We start from the raw sequence: 24,807 nt of genomic DNA on the forward strand, positions 1-24,807 counted from the left end.
CCCACAAGTAAGGATGACGCCGTGGACCGGACACACCAATGTTGGAGAAATGTCGATTCAATAAAGGATATTTTGTTCAAAGTGGTCTCTGAATCATTTAATTATTTAGGAATCAAGATTCCAGTTAACCCTACTGATTTATATAAATTTAACATAATCCCAGTCTTGGTTAATATTCGAGAGAAGCTGAAAATCTGGCAACATTTACCAATATCTATTTCTGGTAGAATTGCATTATATAAAATGGTTCTTCTACCAAAATTGTTATATATTTTGCAGAACACTCCAATTATAGTTTTTGAAAAGGATATTCGCTCATTAAATAGTGCATTTAGAAGATTTATATGGCAAGGAAAGAGGTCAAGGATATCCCTATTGAAACTATCTCTTGCAAAAGAATACAGAGGTTTAGCTCTGCCAGATATTAGATTATACAATTTGGTTTTCTTGGCACGCACAGTGACAGACTGGATTTTTTCTAAAAATTATGTTTCAGATGCACTACTTGAGGAAAGTATCTGTAATACATTTCTTCCTTTAGGGCTGATTCATTGTGAGCCAAAACATTTACCGTTGGAAATAAAAAGGCTTAAAGCTATTTTAAATCCTTTAAAGGCATGGTGAAAATAGGAGATATGTTAAAAGTTAAGTGTAATGCCTCTCAGTATTTACCAATAACTGGGAATCCAAAATTTCAAGCTGGCTTAAAGTCGGCAATATTCAAAAAATGGTCTAACCTAGGATTGGAGAGAGTCCAGCAATGTATTAATAAGGAAATAAAATGTGTAAAAACATTTGAGGAATTGAAAAGTGAGTTTAATATATTGAACAAGGAGTTTTATGCATATCTACATATAAGAAATTATGGCCTCTAGTTATTAAGGTCTGGCGGACCTGATCCGACACTGCGAATCAGGTCCTCCAGACCTCGCTGAATACGGCGAGCAATACGCTCGCCGTATTCAGCATTGCACCAGCAGCTCACAAGAGCTGCTGGTGCAACGCCGCCCCCTGAAGACTCGCGGCCAATTGGCCGCCAGCAGGGGGTGTCAATCAACCCGATCGTACTCGATCGGGTTGATTTCCGGCGGTCTGTCCGCCTGCTCAGAGCAGGCGGGCAGGTTATGGAGCAGCGGTCTTTCGGACCGCTGCTTCATAACTGCTGTTTCTGGCGAGCTTGATACATATGCCCCCATATCTCAGAATTGGTAAGAGATGTAGGCTGGTGTTGGGATTTGGGAAAACTGGAAAGCTGGTTACTGTTAATTAAAAGTGGACGCATGTCAATTACTCCAGGTTACATTCTTCTTAATGCTAACAAGGGGATTCCAGTACTAGCACAAATGGTGCTAGACTGGAATGCGTTGATTTTTCCCAATACTATAGACTCAAAATTTATTCAAATATCAATCAGCAAAGTAACTCAGTCTACTCTCTCTGCTACATGGAGAGAGGCACATGTTAAATTAATACATAAAGCATATTTTACTCCTGAAAAAGGCTATAAATTACGTAACTTAAATTTCAATAAGTGCCCCAAGTGTTCCCTTCCCGCAGCAGATTTGATGCACATGATATGGAAGTGCCCGAAAATTAGACAATTCTGGTATAAAATAGAATTTTGGCTGAACAACTCATTGCATATCTCCTCTTTGACCTTCACAATGATACAAATAATATTTTGTGTAAAACCCAGCAAAGAATACCAACCCCAGGAAAAATTAAGTATTCTAACAATTTTAGCAGCTAAATATTTAATTTTTAAGAACTCAGAAATTGTCTTAAAAAAACAGTGCATGATGGAAGACATTAATTTTTTTTTTTAAAAATGGTCAGTCTTTATTAAAATACACTCAACGACTGAAATAGATTATATGATCTTTCCATTTAGGAACTCAGTGTTGGTATTATTACTTGATGCCTGGTAATAGAGTAGGAGAGTTATGAGGAAGAGGAGATAAGTCTCACCTTCCCCCCTCTCTATCTTCACCCTCTTTTTTCTTTTCTCTTCCCCTTCTCCCCCCCCCCCCCTCTTTTTTTTTCTTTCTCTTTTTCTCCCTTAAATGTATTTTATTGTTAATTTGGTTTGTCTATATAAATTACAAATTTCAGCAGATTGACAAAAGAGAAAAATGTTTCAATGTTTGATTCAATGGTAAAATTGTATAGAATTGTTTAAATTCTCATGATTTTTTTTTATTTTTTATTTATTGCTGATAATAAAAATAAAAATATAAATAAAAAAAAATTGCATGCTCTTTCTGAATCACGAAAGAAAAAAATTGGGTGCAGTGTCCCTTTAACAACGTTTGTCTTTTTTTCCTACTAAGTACTGACATTGATTTTATGGTTGAATATTTTTCACAACTGTAGAACTTCAAAATTTAGAATGAAAAAATGTAAAGAATGAATGTTGTTTTAGAAAGTAGAAGTTAAACAAGCACCAGTTTAGTGAGTAGAAACCAGGGGCGCGATCCGATATCGATCGCAGTTTGCGGCGCAAGCGAGGGAACCGGCGTCGCCCGCAGTTTCAGCTCGCAACTCGAGCCATCCCATATAGGTCGCCGTCAGATGCTAACGTGCCGTAAGTCTCACAAACCAGCGATGTCCAGAAATCTGCGTAAGTACAAATTTCTGGCGTCGCCAGTGACTTGCGCCACGTTAGAATCTGCCGGCGCCTATAAAACCTGACTAAAGTCTAAAACACCCGCACTGTCTAACACGCCTCCCTAACATAGCCCGCACTGTCTAACACGCCTCCCTAACATAGCCCGCACTGTCTAACCCTCTATCCGCTATCCCCCCTCACTATCCTAACAATAAAAAAGCTATTAACCCCTAAACCGCCGCTCCTTTACCCCGCCGCAACCTAATAAAGTTATTAACCCCTAAACCGCCGCTCCCGTACCCCGCCGCCAGCTATATTATATCTATAACCCCCTAAAGTGAGCCCTTAACACCGCCGCCATCTATATTAAAATTATTGTCCCCTAATGTAAGCCCCTTACGCCGCCGCCATCTCTATTAAAATGATTAACCCCTAATTTAATCTACCTACCCCGCCGCCAGCTATATTATCTATGTTAACCCTAAGTATATTATAGTTAATATAGGTATTACATTATATATATTAACTATATTAACCCTAATTATATTAGGGTTAATATAGTTACTATAGTATTTATATTAACTATATTAACTCTATCTAACCCTAACTAAATTTATATTAAATTAATCTAATTCATTTATAAACTAAAATATTCCTATTTAAATCTAAATACTTACCTATAAAATAAACCCTAAGATAGCTACAATATAATTAATAATTACATTGTAGCTATGTTAGGGTTAATATTTATTTTACAGGTAAATTGTTAATTATTTTAACTAGGTATAATAGATATTAAATAGTTATTAACTATTTAATATCTACCTAGTTAAAATAATTACCCAATTACCTGTAAAATAAATCCTAACCTAAGTTATAAATACACCTACACTATCAATAAATTAAATAAAGTACAAACATCTATCTAAAAATACAATTAAATTAACTAAACTAAATTACAAAAACAAACACTAAATTACAAAAAATAAAAAAAAGATTACAAGATTTTTAAGCTAATTACACCTATTCTAAGCCCCCTAATAAAATAATAAACCCCCAAAATAAAAAAAATTCCCTGCCCTATTCTAAATTAAACATATTTCAAAGCTCTTTACCTTACCAGCCCTTAAAAGGGCCTTTTGTGGGGCATGCCCCAAAGAATTCAGCTCTTTTGCATTCAACAAATACAATCCCCCCCCCCCCCCATTACAACCCACCACCCACATACCCCTATTCTAAACCCACCCAAACCCCCCTTAAAAAAGCCTAACACTACCCCCCTGAAGATCTCCCTACCTTGTCTTCGGAATTAAGTTAAAAAAATCTGATTGGCTGATTGAATCAGCCAATCAGATTCAAGTTCAATCCGATTGGCTGATCCAATCAGCCAATCAGATTGAGCTCGCATTCTATTGGCTGTTCCGATCAGCCAATAGAATGCGAGCTCAATCTGATTGGCTGATTAGATCAGCCAATCGGATTGAACTTGAATCTGATTGGCTGATTCAATCAGCCAATCAGATTTTTTTAACTTAATTCCGATTGGCTGATAGAATCCTATCAGCCAATCGGAATTCGGCGGACGCCATCTTGGATGACGTCATTTAAAGGTACCTCATTCCAAGTACAGCAGTCGGCCGGGATGGATGCTCCGCGGCGGCGGAGCGAAGAAAGAAGATTGAAGATGCCGCCGGAAGAATGAAGACTTTGCTGCCGCTTGGAGGAAGACGTCGCCGGAGGAAGAATTCTTCTTTGCCGCTTGGAGGATGACATCGCCGGAGGAAGAATTCTTCTTTGCCGCTTGGAGGACGACATCGCCCGGATCGGATCAGGAGTTCGGCCCGGTGTGGTGAAGACAAGGTAGGGAGATCTTCAGGGGGGTAGTGTTAGGCTTTTTTAAGGGGGGTTTGGGTGGGTTTAGAATAGGGGTATGTGGGTGGTGGGTTGTAATGGGGGGGGGGGGGGGGATTGTATTTGTTGAATGCAAAAGAGCTGAATTCTTTGGGGCATGCCCCACAAAAGGCCCTTTTAAGGGCTGGTAAGGTAAAGAGCTTTGAAATATGTTTAATTTAGAATAGGGCAGGGAATTTTTTTTATTTTGGGGGTTTATTATTTTATTAGGGGGCTTAGAATAGGTGTAATTAGCTTAAAAATCTTGTAATCTTTTTTTTATTTTTTGTAATTTAGTGTTTGTTTTTTTTTGTAATTTAGTTTAGTTAATTTAATTGTATTTTTAGATAGATGTTTGTACTTTATTAAATTTATTGATAGTGTAGGTGTATTTATAACTTAGGTTAGGATTTATTTTACAGGTAATTGGGTAATTATTTTAACTAGGTAGCTATTAAATAGGTAATAACTATTTAATAGCTATTATACCTAGTTAAAATAATTAACAATTTACCTGTAAAATAAATATTAACCCTAACATAGCTACAATGTAATTATTAATTATATTGTAGCTATCTTAGGGTTTATTTTATAGGTAAGTATTTAGATTTAAATAGGAATATTTTAGTTTATAAATTAATTAGATTAATTTAATATAAATATAGTTAGGGGTGTTAGTGTTAGATAGAGTTAATATAGTTAATATAAATACTATAGTAACTATATTAACCCTAATATAATTAGGGTTAATATAGTTAATATATATAATGTAATAACTATATTAACTATAATATACTTAGGGTTAATATAGATAATATAGCTGGCGGCGGGGTAGGTAGATTAAATTAGGGGTTAATCATTTTAATAGAGATGGCGGCGGTGTAAAGGGCTTACATTAGGGGTTAATAATATTAATATAGCTGGCAGCGGTATAGGGGGATTAAATTAGGGGTTAATAATTTTTATATAGGTGGCGGCGGTGTAAGGGGTCAGATTAGGGGATAGATAAGGTAGATGGCGGCGGTTTTAGAGGCTCACAGTAGGGGGTTAGTTTATGTAGATGGCGGCGGGGTCCGGGAGCGGCGGTTTAGGGGGTAATAACTTTATTAGGGATTTCGGGGGGGGGGGGGGGGATCGCGGTTGACAGGGAGATAGACATTGCGCATGCGTTAGGTGTTAGGTTTATTTTAGCAGATCGCGGTTGACAGGGAGATAGACATTGCGCATGCGTTAGGTGTTAGGTTTATTTTCTAGTTAGTTTAGGGAGTTACGGGGCTCCAATAGTCAGCGTAAGGCTTCTTACGGCTGCTTTTTGTGGCGAGGTGAAAATGGAGTAAGTTTTCTCCATTTTCGCCACGTAAGTCCTTACGCTGCATATTGGATACCAAACTGCGCGGGTTTGGTATACCTGCCTATGGCCCAAAAAACTGCGGGCGACGGCAGAAATATACGCGCGTAACTTCTAGCTTACGCCGTATATAGGATACCAAATCCGCGCAATTATTGGCGTCGCCGGCTTTTGCGGGCGACGATTTTTATCGGATCGACCCCCAGTATTGGATAGATCACTACCATGTAATACAATAAAACGAACAAAAAATGGAAGGGAGCTTGACATGAAATTGAGACATTGTACTAAATAAAAATGAAGATTTTATTTAAATATGGAATATAAAAAAATAATGATGTCATGGACACTTATCAGAGACAGTGAAATAGAAGAGTAGGAATCCTTTATGCTTAGAGTTGGGGAAAAGGGTTTATGAGATTTGGAAAATGGGCGTTTGGGTGGAAATAAAGCTATGATGGATAGAAAAAAAATAAAAATAAGGTTTAAATCATATCAGAGTTTAAAGCAGAAATAGGAGCCGAGATAATAAGGGCAAAATACAAAGATGTGAGATATTATTTTAAGTCATAATTATATTTCAAAATGTGTAAAGTCAAAACAAGAAATGCAATAACTGGTTTGATGTGGGGGGGGGAAAAATTCATACATAATGCATGTAAGGAAATCTGACATAGAGAAGTGGTCAATTCCAACTACAAAATATAAGTATTTAAAAAGAAAATTAGATTTAGGGGAGAAAAAAAAACACTGACATTTTATGACTAAGGGATAAAAAAAAAAAAAATTACTGCAAATAGGCAATTTGAAATCGATTGACTGGTCAATAGAAGATTGATATGTTAAAGCATCATTTAAGTCCTTACTTAGTAACCAGTCTTATTTATTGAGCGCTAGTATCTTTTTATTTTAACACAGGATATAAGTTATACATGAATAAACACAGGTTTAGGGCACCTGCTAAACGTGTTTTCTTTAGCAAAAGGAAATAAACATGTTTCATCTTAAAGGGACATTTAGGGCTTTTTAAATAATCATAATATATATTTGCACTTCATTTAAAAAAAGTTCATAAAATGTAAATGTTTTCAAAACAGTCACTTTTTTTTTTTTAGCAAAATCTACATTGTTTTGCAGTTCATGGTCATACCCCTTTCAAAAAGCTTTAAAGGGACATGTTTCAGACAAAGCATAACATTTTTTTTTAAAATTCTATTTTCTTCTATTATCAAATATGCTTTATCCTCATGGTATTCCTTGTTGAAGAGCATAACTAGGTAGGTAGTGTGCATGTGTCTGAAGCTCTTCAAGGCAACAAAAACTACTGTTATCTAGTGCTCTTACAAACGTATAACACTATTCTAGCAGAAGCGCAGCAATTTAGTGCTTTAGACGTGCATGTAAATACACATTAACACATAAATTACATAATTTATGTAAAAACTTACCTGATAAATTAATTTCGTTCATGGTGGCAAGAGTCCATGAGCTAGTGACGTATGGGATATGCATTCCTACCAGGAGGGGGCAAAGTTTCCCAAAATGTATGCAAAGACGACCAAATTGCTGCTTTGTAAATTTGATCAACTGAAGCTTCATTCTTGAAAGCCCAAGATGTGGCGACTAATCTAGTAGAATGAGCTGCAATTCGCTGAGGCGGATAGACTGCCCCGCCTCCAAATAAACTTTGTGAATCAAAAGTTTCAACCAAGATACCAAAGAAATAGCAGAGGCTTTCTGACCTTTTCTGGAACCAACAGACTAGAAGTCTTTCTGAAATCTTTAGTAGCCTCAACATAATATTTCAAAGCTCTTACCACATCCAAAGAATGTAAAGACCTTTCAAGAGTATTCTTAGGATTACGACACAAGGAAGGAACAATAATTTCCCTATTGATGTTGTTAGAATTCACAACTTTAATGGAAAAATCAGATAAGGAGACTCACAAGAGAGAGCAGACAATTCAGAAACTCTTCTAGCAGAAGAGATAGCTAAAAGAAATAACACTTTCCAAGAAAGTAATTTAATATCCAAAGAATGCATAGGCTCAAAAAGGGGAGCCTGCAAAGTCTTTAAAACCAAATTAAGACTCCAAGGAGGAGAAATTGATCTAAATAACAGGTTTGATATGAATACAAGCCTGAACCAAACAGTGAATATCAGGAAGCTTAGCAATCTTTCTATGAAATAAGACAGAAAGTGCAGAGATTTGTCCTTTCAAAGTATTTGCAGACAAACCTTTATCCAAACCATCCTGAAGAAACTGTAGAATCCTAGGAATTCTAAAAGAATGCCAAGAATAATCATGAGTGGAACACCATAAAATGTAGGTTTTCCAAACCCTATGATAAATCTTCCTTGAAACAGACTTACAAGTCTGTATCATAGTGTTAATTACTGAGTCAGAGAAACCTCTATGACTAAGAACTAAGCGTTCAATTTCCATGCCTTCAAATTTAGAGATTTGAGATCCTGATGAAAAGCTGGGCCTTGAGAAAGAAGGTCTGGTCTTATAGGAAGTGACCAAGGCTGGCAACTGGACATGCGGACAAGGTCCGCATACCAAAACCTGTGAGGCCATGCTGGTGCTATCAGAAACACATAAAATTGTTCCATTATGATCTTGGAGATCGCCTTTTTAAAGAAGAACCAGAGGTGGACAAATGTAAGAAGGTTGGTAAAACCAGGGAACTGCTAGAGCATCCATCATTTTCGCCTGAGGATCCTTGGACCTTGAAAGGTATATGGAAAGTTGATTATTCAGATGAGAGGCCATCAGATCTATTTCTGGAAGACCCCACATCTGTACAAGTTGAAAAAACACATCTGGATGGAGAGACTACTCCCCCTGGATGTAGAGAATGACGGCTGAGATAATCCGCTTCCCAATTGTCTACCCCTGGGATATGAATCGCAGAGATTTGACAAGAGTTGGATTCCACCCAAGAAAGTATCAGAGAAACTTCTTTCATTGCTAAAGGACTGCAAGTCCCCCCTTGATGATTGACATATGCCACTGTTGTGATATTGTCTGTTTGAAAACAAAATGTGCAGTTCTCTTTTCAATAGAGGCCAAGCCTGAAAAGGTCTGAAAATAGCACAGAGTTCTAAAATATTGATTGGTAACCTCGTCTCTTGAAGATTCCAAACCCCTTGTGCTGTCAGAGACCCTCAGACAAGCTCCCTAACCTGTAAGACTTGCATTTGTTGTGATCACAGTACAGGAAAGCCGAACAAAGGAGGCCCCTTGAACAATAAGGTGATGGTTTAACCACCAAGTCAGAGAGAGTTGAGTGTTGGTTTTAAGTATATCAACTGTGATATCTGAGTATAATCCCTGCACCACTGGTGCAACATGCAAAGCTCTAAAGGTCTCATATGAAAACGAGCAAAGGGGATTGCGTCCGATGCTGCAATCATGAGACCTAAAACTTTCATGCACATAGCCACTGAAGGGAATGATAGAGATTAAAGGTTTAGACAAGCTAAGACCAATTTCATTTGTCTCTTGTCTGTTAGAGAAAGAGTCATGGACACTGAATCTATCTGGAAACCTAAGAAGGTGACCTTTGTCTGAGGAATTAAGAAACTCTTTGGTAAATTGATCCTCCAACCATGTCTTTGAAGAAACAACATTAGTTATTACGTGTGAAATTCTGCTAAATTAAAAGATTGAGCTAGTACCAAGATATCGTCCAAATAAGGAAACACCGCAATACCCTGCTCTCTGATTGCAAATAGAAGGGCACCGAGAACCTTTGAGAAAATTATTGGTGCTGTTGCTAGGCCAAATGGAAGAGCAACAAATTAGTAATGCTTGTCTAGAAAAGAGAATCTCAGAAATCGATAGTGGTCTGGATGAATCGGAATGTGAAGATAAACGTCCTGCAAGTCTATTGTGGACATGATATGACCTTGCTGAACAAAAGGCAGAATAGTCCTTATAGTCACCATCTTGAAAGTTGAGACTCTTACAAAACGATTTAAAGTTTCAGATCCAGGATTGGTCTGAAAGAATCTTCCTTCTTTGGGAAAATGAATAGATTTGAATAGAAACCCAATCCCTGTTCCTGCTGAGGAACTGGTACAATCACCCCTGAAAGCTCTAGGTCTGAAAAACACTTCAGAAAAGCCTGAGCCTTCACAGGGTTTGTTGGAACATGAGTATGAAAGAATCTTCCCATGGGAGGTCTTATTCTGAAACCTATTCGATACCCTTGATAAACAATATTCTGAATCCACTGATTTTGGACAGAATCTGTCCAAATGTCTTGAAATAACTTTAGTCTGCCCCCCACTAGAAGAAATGGTTTGAGGGCCGCACCTTTATTCTATTGGGAGCTTTAAATTTACCCTTAGATTTCTTGTCTTGGGGCAGAAAAACTCTCTTACCCCCAGTGATAGTGGAGATAATAGAATCCAATTGAGAACCAAACAAACTATTACCCTGAAAAGATAGAGATAATAATCTAGATTTAGACACCATTCCAAGATTTAAGCCATAAAGCTCTTCTAATTAGAATAGCTAAAGACATAGATTTGACATTAATCTTAATGACATCAAATATAGTGGGGCAAAAAAGTATTTAGTCAGCTACCAATTGTGCAAGTTCGCCCACTTAAGAAGATGAGAGAGGCCTGTAATTTTCATCATAGGTATAGCTCAACTATGAGAGACAAAATGTGGAAACAAATCCAGACAATCACATTGTCTGACATGGAAAGAATTTATCTGCAAATTATGGTGGAAAATAAGTATTTGGTCAATATCAAAAGTTCATCTCAATACTTTGTTATATATCCTTTGTTGGCAATGACAGAGGTCAAACGTTTTCTGTAAGTCTTCGCAAGGTTGTCACACATTGTTGCTGGTATGTTGGCCCATTCCTGCATGCAGATCTCCTCTAGAGCAGTGATGTTTTGGGGCTGTCGCTGGGCAACACGGACTTTAAACTCCCTCCAAAGGTTTTCTATGGGGTTGAGATCTGGAGACTGGCTAGGCCACTCCAGGACCTTGAAATGCTTCTTACGAAGCCACTCCTTCGTTGCCCGGACGGTGTGTTTGGGATCATTGTCATGCTGAAAGACCCAGCCACGTTTCATCTTCAATGCCCTTGCTGATGGAAGGAGGTTTGCACTCAAAATCTCACGATACATAGCCCCATTCATTCTTTCATGTACACAGATCAGTTGTCCTGTTCCCTTTGCAGAGAAACAGCCCCAAAGCATGATGTTGCCACCCCCATGCTTCACAGTAGGTATGGTGTTCTTTGATTGCAACGCAGCATTCTCTCTCCTCCAAACACGACGAGTTGTGTTTCTACCAAACAGTTCTACTTTGGTTTCACTTGACCATAGGACATTCTCCCAATCCGCTTCTGGATCATCCAAATGCTCTCTAGCATACTTCAGACGGGCCCGGACATGTACTGGCTTAAGCAGGGGGACACGTCTGGCACTGCAGGATCTGAGTCCCTGGCGGCGTAGTGTGTTACTGATGGTAGCCTTTGTTACGTTGGTCCCAGCTCTGTGCAGGTCATTCACTAGGTCCCCCCCCGTGTGGTTCTGGGATGTTTGCTCACTGCTCTTGTGATCATTTTGACCCCATGGGGTGAGATCTTACCTGGAGACCCAGACCGAGGGAGATTATCAGTGGTCTAGTATGTCTTCCATTTTCTAATTATTGCTCCCACGGTTGATTTCTTCACACCAAGCTGCTTGCCTATTGCAGATTCAGTCTTACCAGCCTGGTGCAGGTCTACAATTTTGTTTCTGGTGTCCTTCGATAGTTCTTTGGTCTTCACCATAGTGGAGTTTGGAGTGTGACTGTTTGAGGTTGTGGACAGGTGTCTTTCATACTGATAAGTTCAAACAGGTGCCATTAATACAGGTAATGAGTGGAGGACAGAGGAGCCTCTTAACCCCTTAATGACCAACGAAGTGCAGGGTACGTCCTCCAAAAAAATGTCATTAACGACCAAGGACGTACCCTGCACGTCGTTGGTCTTTGAAAGCAGTGGAAGCGATCCTGATCACTTCCAGCTGCTTTCATGTTATTGCAGTGATGCCTCGATATAGAGGCATCCTGCAATAACTTTTTTAAGCAGTCCGATGCAGAGAGAGCCACTCTGTGGCCCTCTCTGCAACGGCTATGATCGTTGGTGGGTGGGAGCGTGTCCAGGGAGGCCATCAGTAGAGGAGGGGGGCGGGATCGCGCGTGCGCCGCGTGTGCACGGGAGTGTGCGCGCGTGCACGGGAGCGTGCACGTGTGAAACTGCCCAAAAGTTAGAATTGAAGTGGAAGAGGCACAAGGTGGGACTCAGTGGGAGAGAGGGTGGGAATAAAAAATATTAATGATCTGGGAGAGGGTGGGGGGTTGGGTGTTAAGGGGGGTAAGCTACACTACAGAAAATCTTAAAATAAACTTTTGATTTCAAACTGGGTACTGGCAGACAGCTGCCAGTACCCAATATGGTGCACAATAAGGCAGAGGAGGGGGGTAGAGAGCTGTTTGGGGGGGATCAGGGAGGTTGGGGCTAAGGGGGGGTCCTACACAGCAGAATTATTTTTTTTTTTTAAACAAAAAAAACAAAAAACTTATTTTAGTACTGGCAGACTTTCTGCCAGTACTTAAGATGGCGGGGACAATTGTGGGGTGGGGGAGGGAAGACAGCTGTTTGGGAGGGATCAGGGGGTGTGATGTGTCAGGTGGGAGGTTGATCTCTACACTAAAGCTAAAATTAACCCTGCAAGCTCCTTATAAGCTACCTAATTAACCCCTTCACTGCTAGCCATAATACACGTGTGATGCGCAGCAGCATTTAGCGGCCTTCTAATTACCAAAAAGCAACGCCAAAGTCATATATGTCTGCTATTTCTGAACAAAGGGGATCCTAGAGAAGCATTTACAACCATGTGTGCCATAATTGCACAAGCTGTTAGTAAATAATTTCAGTGAGAAACATAAAATTGTGAAAAATGTAGCGTTTTTTTCAATTTGATCGCATTTGGCGGTGAAATGGTGGCATGAAATATACCAAAATGTGCCTAGATCAATACTTGGGGTTGTCTACTGCACTACACTAAAGCTAAAATTAACCCTACAAGCTCCCTACATGCTCCCTAACTAACCCCTTCACTGCTGGGCATAATACACGTGTGGTGCACAGTGGCATTTAGCGGCCTTCTAATTACCAAAAAGCAACGCCAAAGCCATATATGTCTGCTATTTCTTAACAAAGGGGATCCCAGAGAAGCATTTACAACCATTTATGCCATAATTGCACAAGTTGTTTGTAAATAATTTCAGTGAGAAACCTAAAGTTTGTGAAAAAATTTGTGAAAAAGTGAACAATTTTTTTTATTTGATGGCATTTGGCGGTGAAATGGTGGCATGAAATATACCAAAATGGGCCTAGATCAATACTTTGGGATGTCTTCTAAAAAAAAATATATACATGTCAGGGGATATTCAGGGATTCCTGAAAGATATCAGTGTCCCAATGTAACTAGCGCTAATTTTGAAAAAAAGTGGTTTGGATATAGCAAAGTGCTACATGTATTTATTGCCCTATAACTTGCAAAAAAGCAAAGAACATGTAAAAATTGGGTATTTCTAAACTCTGGACAAAATTTAGAAACTATTTAGCATGGGAGTTTTTTGGTGGTTGTAGATGTGTAACAGATTTTGGGGATCAATGTTAGAAAAAGTGTGTTTTTTCCATTTTTTTCCTCATATTTTATAATTTTTTTATAGTAAATTATAAGATATGATGAAAATAATGGTATCTTTAGAAAGTCCATTTAATGGCGAGAAAAACGATATACAATATGTGTGGGTACAGTAAATAAGTAAGAGGAAAATTACAGCTAAACACAAACACCGCAAAAATGTAAAAATAGCCTTGGTCCCAAACGGACAGAAAATGGAAAAGTGCTGTGGTCATTAAGGGGTTAAAGAAGAAGATACAGGTCTGTGAGAGCCAGAAATCATGCTTGTTTGTAGGTGACCAAATACTTATTTTCCACCATAACATGCAAATAAATTCTTTCCAAATCAGACAATGTGATTGTCTGGATTAGTTTCCACATTTTGTCTCTCATAGTTGAGGTATACCTATGATGAAAATGACATGCCTCTCTCATCTTCTTAAGTGGGAGAACTTGCACAATTGGTGGCTGACTAAATACTTTTTTGCCCCACTGTATAGCATCACAAATGAAATGATTTGCAGGTTGAAGTAAAATAACAATGCTAGATAGTTCAGGATCTGATAACTGCTCCGCTAAACTGTCCAACCAAAAAGTTGAGGCAGCAGCAAAATTAGCCATAGACATAGCTGGTCTAAGAATATAACCAGTATGTAAATATGCTCTTCTAAGGTAAGATTCAAGCATCCTATCTAAAGGATCCTTAAAAGAAGTACTATCTTCCATAAGAATAGTAGTACGTTTGGCAAGAGTGGAAATAGCCCCATCAACCTTAGGGACCTTTTCCCAAAATTCTAGACTAGCTACCTAGAAGAAGGGTTAAAAGAGGTACCAAGTTTAGACCATTCTTTAGCAATCATATTAGAGATAGCATCTGTAATACGAAAAACTTCAGGAGTAACCTCAGAAGTCTTAAATACAGAATTTAAACGATTATTAGCTTTGCTAACAGGAGGACTCGACTCCTCAATACCCAAAGTAAACAATACTTCCTTTAATAGAGAACAAATATGTTCAATTTTAAATAGATTTGTCAATTTCTGTCTGTGATGCAGTTTCCTCTGAGTCAGAGGAACCCTCGCCAATAGAGGATACTTCAGTATGCTGTCGGTCATACAAAATTCATTAGATCTATGACAAGTTTGGAAATACTTTTTACATTTATTTGAAGGTGGAATAGCAGTCATAGCCTTCTCTATGGCTGCAGCAATAAAAATGTTCATATCTGCAGGAATATCAGGTACATTAGACTGAGAAGGAATAACAGAAGATATATTTGTACTTATAGAAACATTATCAGCATGTAATAATTTGTCATAACAAATGCCACATAATTGAGCTGAATAAATAAGATCAGCTTGTTTACAACAAACACACTTAGCTTTGGTAGAATTGTGTTCAGGCAGCTTAGTTCCTACAGTAACATCAGAGGCAGGATCAGTTTAAGATATCTTGCAAAATGTAACAAACAAGAAAAAATAACATTTAAACAAAATATCCAATTTCCTCAAAATAGCAGTTTCAGGAATGGGAAAAAATGCTTATGATAAAATTCTTATACAAAAAGTAAAATCAAAAACAAGCATCATAGCTCTCGATAATATAATAAGTGCAACGAGCATTAGAGGGAGAGGCTTAATATAACAAATTTTGGAGCCAAGAACAACGCACTGAAAAGATGCAACTCGCGTCATAACAGGCGCAACCTCATTCTAAAAATGACGCAACTCACCTCACAGCAGGCGCGATTTCGTGCCAAAAGTACTTGCGCCAAAAATGACTCAATAAAAAGATGCAATTTGCGTCATTGCGAGCCTAATTTTCCTACAAAAATTTTAAAAACAGACATGTTAAAAGCTAACCAGAACCCCAGGTAAGAAAAAAATACCTAGATTCTCCCATAACCATAATTTCCATTCTGAAACCATGTGACTGCAAAGGGAAAAATTAACAGACCTGACTCATGGTTAATATATGCAATATAAATTAAGAACTTTATAATATAAAGTGCCTTCCATAGCGGAGTGTGTCTTAAAAATTATATATACTTACCAGAAGACACCCATCCACATATAGAAGACAGCCAAACCAGTACTGAAACATATCAGCAGAGGTAATGGTAGAGGAGTATAATGTTGATCTGTAAAGGGAGGCAGCAGACGAATCCCTGCGAACGAATTTACAGAGAACCCTAGAATAGATTCCCCATAGGTGAAAACATGGCATCATCAGGCAATACTCCCTTCACATCCCTCAGACAAACACTGTACTTAGAAAGGAACTGGGCTTCAATATGCTTAGAAGCGCCTTTCACAGAAGAAAATCAAGCACATCATGCTTCACCACCTACTAAGGAGGTGAAGTTTGTAAAACTGAGGTATTAGTGAGGTGGAAGGTGTATTTATAGGCATTTGAGGTTTGGGAAACTTTGCCCATGCCCTTTGCTATGTATATCCCATATGTCACTAGCTCGTAGACTCTTGCCACCTATATGAAATAAATATATGTATATATTCATATACATATATATTTAAAAATGCTAACCATCGCTGCGCTACTTACCCCCTTCACAGCATCAGATGGCATCAGAACGAGGCTCCCATAGGTGCCTATGGAAGGGCCCTCTCGTGAGCGCAATGCTTCCTAGCAATGCGAACGCAAGCTCACAATTTACTTGTAATACCAGTGCACATTATCATGCGCTGGTATTACAAAGTGGAGCGCTAATATCGTTTGCATGCAAGCGATATTTAGCGCTCCACTTGTAATCTGGCCCTATGTGCGTAGAGATTGTTTAGAGGCAGATATCTATCCGAATTAATGCGTGGCTGTATTCTCTCTTTTTTTTTTATAAAGGGATTTAAAAAGTCCTTTTAACCTATCCATATATCAGCAACTAACCAGTGGACTATACAATAACTGCATACACTAAACTAATTACTTTATTAATACAATTTACATTGTTTTCCAGTCCAAAGAAACATCCCTTGAAAAGACTTGGTCATGCCTGTATTATCTCTTTTGCTGCAGCTAATTGGGAATTTATGTTAATAAGCTGCTGTAATGATAAAATAATCCCTGTGTAGTATTTAGAAACATCGGGGATCACATCTCAGCAGGACACTTTTCAGACTTGCAGGAAGTAGGAAAAAAACATAATATTCAGAGAAATAAACAGACTGCAAAATATTTTTATACACTTTTAGATTAAAATTTTAAATATTTTCCTCCTGTGAGTTAAAGGACCATTAAAGGGACATTAAACACTAAATATATGCTAGCTAGAATGATGCATTAAAAAAAAAAAAAAAATCTGAGAATAACATGTAGACCTATTTTTTAAAGTGTCATTAACTGTTTAACTATTGACAAAATAAGTGTAAAGTTTTAGTGTCTATAAAACAATGGGAACTGCCATGTTGTTACTTAGGTTACCTTCTCTGCAGTGGGACAGTTATAAATAAGTCCCTAGAGTGTGCAACCAATGGTTGTGTGGAATATAACATTGTTCTACACTTCCATTTCTAACAGGATTTGAAAAGCTCACAAATTCAGAATGGAATTACTGGAAAAGGGGACAAAATAAATAATGAAAGTATATTGCAGAGGTTTTTCCTATATAAACAATTTAGCAGTTTAAATTACCATCTCAAAGTGTTGTCCCTTTAAATACAAAAGAATTGCATGATCAACAAGGGCATAATAAAAAAAGACAACGTAAAAGCACTTACAGTACTTAGAATTTTAAATGAGTAGTACATTTTTTTAAAGACAAATTTTAAAACTTATTTCAATTTGGCTGATGGCTGTCACATGATACAGGGGGAGGCAAAGACTTACATATGAAAACCTTAAATATTTATTTCACGATTCACACAGAAAATGCAATTTTAAACAACTTTCCAATTTACTTCTATCATCAAATTTGCTTGGTTACCTTGGTATCCCTTTGCTGAAAAGCATACCTAGGTAGTCTTAGGAGCAGCAATGCACCATTCAGAGCTAGCTACTGATTGGTGGCTGCACTTATATGCCTGTTACCATTGGCTCACCTGAAGTGTTCAGCTAGCTCCCAGTAGACAAATCCCTTTAACTATTGCACATGCTCTGAAAGAGCTGGTGCTACAAAGTGTGCATATAAAAAGACTGTGCACAATCTGTTCTATTTGAATCATGAAAGCTTAAATTTGACTTTAGTGTCCCTTTAAGGTCATATAATAAAGAACCATTCCATACAAAACATTGCTTCATTTAGGCCATAGTTTCTAAAGGTAGTAAACATCACTGTGTAAATTCAACAACAACCAAACAAAAAAAAAAAAAAAACCTAACTAAAAAAAACCAACAGTGAGTACGTTAGTAAAGAAAAACCAAACAGAATTCAGCTTTTATTATTATTATTCCTGTTTAATACTGTAAAATGAATAGACGGCCACAATCCACACTATACAGGTTACAAACTGAGTCAGCAATAATATAGTAGGCTGAACAAATTTGGTGAAATTACTTCAGGATGTACAATACATAAATACAGTAACATTATATACACAGTCCCATTTCCAGTCTTTTCAAAAGTTCCTATATAGCTCTCAAAATTTTTTTATAAACACTCCAGTCTCTAGTTGTATACGGGCACTCAAGCAACGCTATATCTTATTTCAAAAGATACAGACGCATGTACCCCAAATGCATCTGTTTATAGAAAAATACTGCGGACACATACATTTTGTAAAGCAGTATGTATAGCACAGCAACAAACACTCCTACTACTGACAGGCAAACATAACCAAAAGAATTCTCTGCTAAAGAGGAGAGAGAGGTTTGCACTTTTCTGTCGCGTTGCTTCATTGGTCACCGCCAGAAGATGATTGGAACCTGTTAATCACGTAAACAAGCTACAAACTGCTCCGATCACAGGTAAAAACTGTTTAGTTCCCCTCCCTTGTATATCTATTCATAGTGTGCTTTCCAAAGTATTGTAATTGTCTTTAAAGCTCTTTAGCTCCAGGAAGTGCTTGGGCCGTTTGCTCTTCTGATTAGATGGCAAGTAAGTCACCTGGATAGTAGGTGTCTCAGTGGGTTCTGGTGATGCAGTAAGATCTTTGGCAGCAGCAATGCATCGCCCTTGACTCCCTCCCTTTTGAGACTTGACACTGGAGGAGAGAAAAATTGTGAGATTCAAGCTCAGCCTGGTATTATTAGGAAGGAAACAAGACTTTGAAAGGCATACGTTTCTTACATTGATGAAAGCTCATTAAGATATTCCATGAACTTCTGGTGTTCTGTTTTTCCATGCACCTGAAACAAAGTAGTAGAGTAGGAAGGACTGAATTATCAGAGCACATATTTCCCCTATAATGTAAGAAGGGTTTAACTTTTTTTTTACATTTAGTGCCTAGCCTAAAAAATTTAAAGGATCACTCTATTCAGTAGAATTGCATAATGAACAAGTGCATAATAAAAAAACGACAATGATTTGAAACCCTTCTCTGAATTTCAAATAATAGATTTTTTCTCCCATTTTCCAGCCCCCTGTATCATGTGACAGACATCAGCCAACCACAGACTAGTATACGTATATCCTGTGCGTTTGTGCACATGCTCAGTAGGATCTTGTACCCCAAGTGTGCATATAAAAAGACTGCAACATTTGATAATGGAAGTAAATTGGAAAGTGTCTTAAAACTGCATGCGCTTTCTGAATCATAAAAGTTTATTTTGACTTGAGTGCCCCTTTAACCACCAGAAATTTTGGGTTGTGCATCCAATTTATATAATAATCTACTGTAAAATATGTAACCCCTTGATAACCTGAAATGTACAGGGGTAATAAAGGGATTATATCATATAAGGATTATATAAGCACAAGGCTATCCTACAAACTAGATACAATTATACTTTAAGGAAATATCGGCCAGACTTGCTGGGCCTATGGCTCTTATCTGCCGTCAAAATTTAGATAGATATTGCTCTGTATAGAAATTTAGCTTTAAGGGCAAGGTACACCCGTGTTCTGCAGCATTTGTGTGTGTATTGTAAAAATATATATATATAATCACATATTATTAAAAGAAAATAAAAAAAAAAAACATAAAATCAGGAGGTTTAATACAATCCACAATCCATTACAAAAGTTACTCTAATTATTATTTTTGTTCTTTAAAAACGCTATTTGCAACAATGTTTATAGCAATATTACACATTGTTGAAAATACTTTTGCCATAGATGCTAAAGACACGTGGACACCTAGGTTAACTATTAAAAAAGGATACCAAAAGAACAAAGTAAATGGGAAAGAGGTTTCAAATGTTATGCACTATCTGAATCATGAATGATTGATGTTGACTCTACTGGTGATTAGTGCCTTTTTGTGATACTGTGTATCTTATATACATTTTGTTTCCTAACTTCAGATCTGTATTTGTACTACTTCTTGTGATTTGGTTCCTGGCGTTTCATGCTCGCCTGGATTTAAACTTCCTTTTTACTTTGTGATTATTCCTGAAGCCATTTCCTTCAATGCTCACCAAATTATTCATCAGCCACTCAGGCAGCTATTCCAGCATACTACCCTGAGAAGCTAAAAGGGACACAAAACACATTTCCTTTAGATATGCAATTAAACACTAATGCAAATGGTCTGCATGTAACACAAACAAACAAACTCATATACACAAATGTAAACTGTAACTTATTCCTGGTAATAGATGTACTAGTTTAAAAGTCTCTAATCCTCTTTGCTCAGACCACTTACAGACATCTATAAATGAGCTACTACAGTGATTAAATACCCTGTAGATTAGAATATACCTGGATTAGGCTTGTGTCCTAGATTTTGAAGTCCCACCATTTGTAGAGTTAAGATTATAGAAAAAAATGGGGCAAAATGAATAATAATTATAGAGCAATATTTTCTGTTATTCATATGCAGTTTATATTACAACCTCAATGTGTTTCATATCTCTAACAACTCTGGGTGACATCCAAAGATCCACCTTTTTGTAAACTGACTCTGTTTACAAAGTCACCTGTACTGACTTCTCAACTTGACAAAACAAATATGTGAGCACAGTTGAGTGATATACAGTAGCAGAGATAGTTGCTGTGTACTTGCAGTGCTAAGCTGCTGACATTAAACAGAAAAAAAAAAAAATAACAGCTATGTACGGTCACACCCCACTTCCTCCTTTCTAAAGGTTCCCTTGCCTTAGAAGTAAGACAGCACACATGCTGATTGTAGTAGATCCTTAAATCAGTGTTGCCTACACTTTAGGAAGCATTCTTCCAAAAAAACAAGAAGAGCTAAGAAAGCTAAAGCGTCATGATTCCCATCCAATCACCCAATATTGTGTTAAATTTAGAACTCTATACTCAAACTAGCTGGAATGAGGGAGCTTTAAACACAGCAGCAGGATTACATCAAGAATAGGCTTAATATTTAGAGATGTTTCTGAGACCTTGGAATACTTTACAAACCTTTGAGAGTCTTTGGATGTTCTATTTTGTGGTAAAAATAAATAAATATTGAAGCTTGCTCTCAGAATAGAGGCATGCACTGGAAGGGATTAAAGAACAAGTATCCTTATGGAGTACAATAACCTCCTATACTTAAAGTTTGCCCCATTGGGCTTTCTTTCTCAATCCATTCATCAACATTTTCTCATGTCACTGGGTCAAAGATTGTAAAAGTGGAGACCCACTCCATGTATTTTTAAATTCTTCTAAATGACTTATTATTATTACTATTATTCCTCTTTAAAATATAATCACACAGTTATTCACTGCTCTGCTCAAGAAATTAAATCAACAAATAACTGAATTACTAAATCACCAAAAAAATCTATTCATATCCAAACCAGAGAATGAGCCTTCTATCTTGGGCACATGACAATCCTTTATCAAGTCACTCTGGTGTGAGATGAACACTCTGGAAATTAGCAACATGAGTGGTGGCCCACCATGACCAGGGTTACATATTTATTATTTACTGATACTTATAAACAGGGTTGATTTAAACCACTAGTTAGTAAGACCAATTAAAATCATGTTTTTCATTTTTAGAATACATTTTTAGATTATTTTTTTTTCCAGTTCTATCAGATGATTACTGATTTGGTTATATATCATTAGATATGCATAGCTAGATCATGGAAATGAATGACATCATTTGGAGGAAAGCTATATCCAGTTTAATTGGTTAATCGTTCATATTTGATCAACTTTTCACCTGTACTTTAATGGAAGGAGAACAATAATGATTACATTACTAACAATTGAAATAGTTTTATTTAACTAAAACAATAACATAAAATTTTTTAATTTGTAATGTTTGCCCCTCCCTCCTCACACTTAAATCCTTGTGCATATCTATTCCACTCCATACAATTTTCTTTTCATAATAATATCCTTCAAGGTAGAAAAATTGTCCAAAATAATCTGACAGAAACATTTGGGAGAGAATGACATTGTGAATGGATTAATGGAATTAATTCACCGGAAAAAACAAAAAAACATTAAATCCATGAATATATCAGCAATCTATATTTCAGGATGAATAACCTTTGTATTATAATGTATCTTAAAGGGATACGGAACCCAATATTTTTCTTTCACGATTCAGATACAGCATGCAATTTAAAGCAACTTTCTAATTTGTTGTTAGAGAGTTACTGATAATACACAGATTATCATTAGATTGTGGCACCATCCTATACTTTAAATGGTGGACTGGATACTGCTGCAGAAGTGTCCACTGCATATAAAGGATATACTGTGTAACTTTTGTTGTGCTCAACCTCCCTGTACCCTGTGGCGGCAGCTTATTCAGTAGTGCTCAACACCCCCCAGTATTTAGGGTAGTACAGTTAGTTTTAAATGGCTGTTATGAAAAAAATAAAAAAAAATTACACATGCACATTCTGCTATATCAAACATCAACTTTAGGCATACACATGACAGACGTGTCGCAGTCACCGTAATAATGTATAGAACACACACATTTAGTTTTATTCCTTTTTTAATTCTAAGACGCAGAAGGTATTCTATGATTCTGAATTGTGGGCATGCATAACTAGCAAATGCCTTGCCCATAGGTCTAGAAAAAAAGCACTAGTAAAAAAAATAATAATCCTTATTCATACTGGTGTATATTAAAAAGGGACAGTAAAGTCAAAATTAAACTTAAAATATATTGGATAGATCATGAAGTTGAAATAACTTTCCAATTTACTTCTATTATCAATTGTGTTTAGTTCTATTGGTATCCTTTCTTAAAGAGTAATCCTAGATGAGTTCAAGAGCGTGCACATGTCTAGCTATTTGTATAACAATGTTGCAAACACTGCTGCCATAAACTGCTAGAGACATGTGCACGCTCCTGAGCTCCTATCAGCCTGCCTAGAGTTACTCTGCAACAAAGGATACCAAAAGAACAAATTTCACAATAGAAAGTTCTTTAAAATATCATGTTCTTTTTGAATCATGAGAGTTTAAATTTTGACCTTACTGTCCCTTTAAAAGTAAACTTTTAGACTACCAAAACCAGAAGAACGTTTTAGAGTTTGCATTTCAGTGAAATGCTCTTGTCCATCAGCCTGCAAGGAGTACTAATCTCTACAAAAATTAGCAAATAGAATAAATCTACTGTATGTTGCCAAATAATTATTTTTTTATGCTTGAGACAGCATGCACAAACACCTTTACAGTTTGCACTCGCATTCTTACAGTACGATACAAATAATATCATGTTATGTTACTGCTGTGAAACAAGTGAGAGGGAAATGATATTGAGAGTCAGCCTTACCCCTGTGCCATATCGAGCAGCATCATACCCATCCAGGAGAGACTCTAACAAAATCTTACGGACACCTTTGTATGGAGAACTGGCGTCACGAAGCTCAAGCAAATATGCCCGGAAATTCTTGCTTAATAGAGTCCCGGGTTTCTTTCCATTATCATAGAAAGGGATGTCTGTCAAAGAGCGAAGAGATGTGTATAAAAAAGTCATTCCAATAAAAAAAAAAAAAAAAAAAAAAAAAAAACATGTATATAACGAACTAAATAAATTAGAATTATAGCAGATGTTGGGCAATGGGTAGCCTGGGGGTAGTATGCAGCCCCTATAGACTACTTCTGTAGCTCCACTCCTGTCCTTTGCAGCTTAATAAATTAAGGGATCAAAAAAGATTTGTTCTTCTTTCAACCTCATCTACTAGGTTAAATATGTAACCAGACATCCCTAATCAGGAATAAATAGAGGTGTCACTTCACCAATTACATTAAACTCATACAGGTAGATTACGAGTTGTGCGTTCATCTTTTAACGCTGAAAAAATGGCCATTTCAGCATTAAAACAGTAACGCAGCCATTGCGAATTTTGTCGGTATAGCTGTGCCGCAAGCCTTTTAACCCCTAATCTGCCATCCGCCCACATCGCCCCCACTATACGAAAGTTATTAACCCCTATTCCGCCGCTCCCCGACACCGCCGCCACTATAATAAACCTATTAACCCCTAAACCGCAAGCCCACCACAACGAAATATACTAAATTAAACTATTAACCCCTATACCGAAAGTCCCCCACATCGCAATAAACTAAATTAAACTAGTAACCACTAAACCTAACAACCCCCTAACTTTATATTAATATTACAATTTCCCTATCTTAAATTAAAACTTACCTGTCAAATTAAAAAAGACTAAGTTTAAACTACCAATTAAACTAATATAACTATTAAACTAAAATTAAACTACCAATTAAAGAAAACTAAAATACACATTACAAAAAATCCTAACACTACTATAAAAATTACAAAGTATCTAATTACAAGAAATAAAAATACTAAATTACGAAAAATAACAAACGAAATTATCAAAAATAAAAAAGAATTACACCTAATCTAATACACTAACACATCTTTAGGTACTCACAGTTGCTGAAGTCCCGCTTGAAGAATCTTCATCCATCGCGGACCGGCATCTTCTTCATCCCTGCGGAGGCGGAGCGATGCGCGGAGGTCCAAGCGAAGGTCCATCGTTCCGACGTGGAGGTCCTCTTCATGTGATCGTCCACCGCACACTGAGGATTGAAATGCAAGGTACCCCTTTTATACTGGGGGTACCATTGCATTCCTATTGGCTGAAAAAAATGTAATCAGCCAATAGGAATTAGGGCTGCTAAAATCCTATTGGCTGTTCAAATCAGCCAATAGGATGAGATACCCCAGTAAAAAAAGGGGTACCTTGCAT

At 37.2% G+C, this 24,807-nt stretch overlaps 1 protein-coding gene across 2 annotated transcripts in view; it reads right to left on the minus strand.

Moving 5' to 3' along the window:
• Positions 1 to 24,807, minus strand: part of C1H1orf43 (chromosome 1 C1orf43 homolog) — an 86,094-nt gene that overhangs the window by 40,166 nt on the left and 21,121 nt on the right. The window contains exons 5-7 of one of the 2 annotated variants that reach the window (XM_053704445.1): positions 23,361 to 23,527; positions 18,797 to 18,855; positions 17,944 to 18,710 (exon numbers count right to left, since the gene is read on the minus strand). In XM_053704445.1, the coding sequence (XP_053560420.1) occupies positions 18,512 to 18,710; positions 18,797 to 18,855; positions 23,361 to 23,527 (425 nt within the window). In that variant the 3' untranslated portion in view covers positions 17,944 to 18,511. Of the gene's footprint in view, positions 1 to 17,943; positions 18,711 to 18,796; positions 18,856 to 23,360; positions 23,528 to 24,807 lie in introns of those variants that run through there. The other variant, XR_008401034.1, reaches the window with a different exon arrangement.

Source organism: Bombina bombina, chromosome 1, assembly GCF_027579735.1.
Source record: "Bombina bombina isolate aBomBom1 chromosome 1, aBomBom1.pri, whole genome shotgun sequence".
NCBI lineage: Eukaryota > Metazoa > Chordata > Amphibia > Anura > Bombinatoridae > Bombina > Bombina bombina.